Raw genomic sequence first — 3379 nt, forward strand, 5'->3', positions numbered from 1 at the left:
GAAAAAAGAAGGCCAAGCCAGCGACGGCACAAGCGGACCTCATTGTGTCTGAAGCTGATCGAAGCCTTGCCGCTCGTGTCCCACACCTGCCACACACACGAATCGAGAATGTCAGTTATTCCCTGTGAGGAGGCGAGCGGTGGCGCGGTACGCCGGCACCTTCATGGAGTAGAAGGGCGCCACGCGGGCGTTGACGATGGCGTCCCACGCGCCGACGGCCTGGAGCAACCGGGCCGAAGCCGGGTTGACGGACACGACGCGCAGATCGGGCGTCGGCGGCAGCGGGTGGAGCGGGGCCACCACGCTGGTCTCCACCAGTCCCACCCGCAGATGGCCAGTCGCGGGTGTGCTGCCTGCGTGACAGGGCATGGGCACCACAGCCAATCGTGGGCGCACACTGATGAGAAGCAAGCGCGAAGTGGAAGGGAAAGACGGGTTGCGCAGGACAAGGGGGTATAGGTACCGAGCGCGCAGGCCAGAGCGGAGCCCACCATCCCGCCACCAATGATAACCACATCAAAGTCCGAATCTGTGCAGCGGCCTCCCGGTGTGAGGCTGTGCGCTTGTGCATGGGGCATACGGCACGTACGTACCATCTCGTGTGGTGGTCATGAAGCGGAGAGGGGAAGATCTGCCAGATTATTGCATGATGTCAGCAGACGTAATAAATGAGCGATGTAAGCAGTAACACGTACGCCGCGTGAGGAGCCGACGAATGCAAGACCATCGCCGCGCCAGCACCAGGCCGACGCCACAACGCTGCCCTCACCGATCCGCGAGCTGCTCTCATCCTCGCCGCACACAATTTATTATGCATTTCCAGGAGCTTTTTTCTCGAGTGTTTCGTGCGGAAAATGGTTTTCTTTTGTATTTTTTTGTTTGTTTGTTGTGCAGTTTAGGAAGAGAAGGCGGCGACGGCGGCCGAGTGCCGGTGGAGGGCGGACAGGTCGGCGAACTGGCGCTGGAGGGCGTCCTCGCGGGCGCGGAGGGCGTCGAGTTCGTCGTCGAGCGCGGCGAGGCGTGCCGGGAGGGCGCGCTCCTCCATGCCGCGCAGGGCCTCGAAGCAGCGGAGCTCGACGGTGGCCTTGTCCAGGTTCATGTACAGTTCGAGGATCTCCTTGTGAAGGGCGTTGGCTCGGTTCTGGTAGCCGCCGTTGTAGACGGCCAGGCGCTTCTCGAGCTTGGCGGCCTTGGTGGTCTCCTTCTTGGCCTGGGCCTGCAGGGCGTCGAGCTTGGCCCGGAGCGCGGCGAGCCGCTCGTCGCCGGAGAGGGACGAGACGGGGAGGGCGCGCTTCTTGGCCGGCACGTAGACGTACTCCTGGCTCACCTGCTCCCACACTCGCGCGTAGACCTCGGGCGGCACGCGGCCGTTGTGGGCGGTGGTAACGGCGACCTCGTCCATGAGCAGCTTGCGCGCAGCGGTGAGCTCGTCCTCGGTCATCTGCTCGTATGGCGGGTGGGCCTTGGGGGCCTCGCCGCCCTTGATGGGGTACTCGACGGCTTCGTGGATGAGCATCAGGAGCATCTCGCGTCGTGTCTCCTCGTCGGCCTTGCGCAACTCTTCGTCGGTGGCGGAGTCGTCGGTCTCAAGGAAAGCCCGGTTGACGCCGAGCGGCCTGGGCAGGTCACGCTTGAGCACCTGCGAGCGGAGGCGCAGCTTGAGCTCCTCCTGTGCTCGGGCCTCGTCGCGCTTTCGCTGCAGGGCGTCCTCCGAGTCCTCCACCATCTGGGCCTCGGCGTCCTCCTCCTCATCTTCGATCTCGGGCATGAGCAGCTCGTACTTGTTGCTGGGAGCGGGGAGCGACGAGAGACCCATGCGCAACTGCTGCCGCACGGCCTGCTGCCGCTGCTTCTCGATGAGCGGCGTCGAGAGCGCCATGCTGTCGCCCTCGATGGGCTCGTTGATGTGCAGGCCGTCGCGGAGGGGCGTGCGCAGCGGCGTGGCGCCGGCTCGGCCCGGCGTTGCCGAAACGCTCAGCGCACGTCCGCCCTTGACCGGCGTGGCACCGCCGTCGGGCGCTCGGCCGGGAGTGGCGAGGGCGAGCACGTTGGGCGTCTGGACTTCGACGTGGCGAGGTGTGATGCCGCTGAAGTCGCTCGGGTGGAGAGGTGTGTTCTCGCCGCCCTTGAGCGGGGTCTCGCCGCGCGTGAGGGCGATGAGGTTCTGTGCCTCGAGCAGCACGGTGTCCTGCCGCGAGGGAGTGCGCATGTCGCGTGCGGGCGTGCGAAGAGGGGTGGGAGTGGGAGCAGCCGAGTAGTCGGCGAGGAGGAGGCGAGTGGCGCCGCTGCCTTCCTCGAGGGGAAGTGGGGCGCTGGCACCGAGCTTGGCAATCTCTTCCATCTCGGCGTCGCCGATCTGGGGGGCGGGGAGGTTGAGGCGCGTACGGTGGCGAGTCTGATCAGGATCGTTGAGCTTATTGATCTGCTGCACGGCGGCAGGCAGGTCCTTGATCTTGCGCATGGTGACCTTACGAGCGTCCTTCTTGCGCTGGCGCTCTTCCTCCTCATCGCGGCGACGAGCCTCGAGACGTTGAAGTGCGACAGGGACGAAGTTGGGATCGGCGCGGCGCTTCCTCTCCTCGCCCAGCTCGCGGCTCGTGTCGTAGAAGCCAGAGGGCACCTTCTTCTGGAAGGGGATTTCCTTGAGGTAATCGATGCCCTTCATCTTGCGTCGCCTCTCGGGGATGTGTAGACCGGCAGCCTTCAGCTCGCGCTTCTTCTGAAGGGCGGCCAATCGTCGAGCCTCCTCCAGCTGCTTCTCGCGCGCCTTCCTCTTGGCCTTCTTACCCTTCGTGTTGGCGAGACGCGCTCGCGCTTCAGACAACATCTCCTTCTCATCTTCGTCCATGTCCACCGGGTCGGGCCGAGCCGGCTTGGTCTCGGGCTGGGGGTCGATCTCTCCCGGTCGCAGACGACGAGGATCATCGGCAGAATCGAATTCGGCGTCCTTCTGCTGTGCAGCGTCGAGCAGCTTCTCGTAGTGTTCGAGGCATTGCGCCGGCGTGCGCCCCACGATGGGGGCGATCGTGCGCCACTGGGTGGGCATCAGCTTAGCCAAATGCAGCAGCTTCTCTTCTTCCTCGCGGCTCCATTCGGTCTTCTTGATGCTCGGGTCCAGCCATTCGTACCAGCGCGCCTTGCATTGCTTCGCCGATTTTCGCACCAACAGCGACGAAATACGAGCCCACTGATTGAGGCCGTACTTCATCACCGCAGCCTTCAGAATCTCATCTTCCGTGTTCTTCCACACACCTCCCTTGATGATGATCCTCATCTTCGGTGCGAGCGATTCAACAATCAACTGCCACACGCGCTGCCAACCAAAACCACAGAAGAAAAGGCGAAGAAAAGGCGCCAACTCCGAATCCTTGCGCTAGGA

The 3379-nt window shown here is 64.0% G+C and overlaps 2 protein-coding genes across 2 annotated transcripts; both read right to left on the minus strand.

Moving 5' to 3' along the window:
- Nucleotides 1-111: 111 nt before the first annotated feature.
- Nucleotides 112-596, minus strand: ACA1_314220 (2-octaprenyl-3-methyl-6-methoxy-1,4-benzoquinol hydroxylase; the record flags this gene model as incomplete). The annotated part of the gene is made up of 3 exons (XM_004333969.1): nucleotides 112-353; nucleotides 464-529; nucleotides 590-596. 3 exons carry the CDS (start codon nucleotides 594-596, stop codon nucleotides 112-114), a joined length of 315 nt encoding a protein of 104 aa, XP_004334017.1.
- A 299-nt stretch (nucleotides 597-895) lies between these two features.
- ACA1_314230 (Myblike DNA binding protein, putative) lies at nucleotides 896-3274 on the minus strand (the record flags this gene model as incomplete). The annotated part of the gene is made up of 2 exons (XM_004333970.1): nucleotides 896-2356; nucleotides 2432-3274. 2 exons carry the CDS (start codon nucleotides 3272-3274, stop codon nucleotides 896-898), a joined length of 2304 nt encoding a protein of 767 aa, XP_004334018.1.
- Nucleotides 3275-3379: the final 105 nt, after the last annotated feature.

The sequence above is a fragment of the Acanthamoeba castellanii genome, assembly GCF_000313135.1.
Source record: "Acanthamoeba castellanii str. Neff unplaced genomic scaffold scf7180000083842, whole genome shotgun sequence".
NCBI lineage: Eukaryota > Discosea > Longamoebia > Acanthamoebidae > Acanthamoeba > Acanthamoeba castellanii.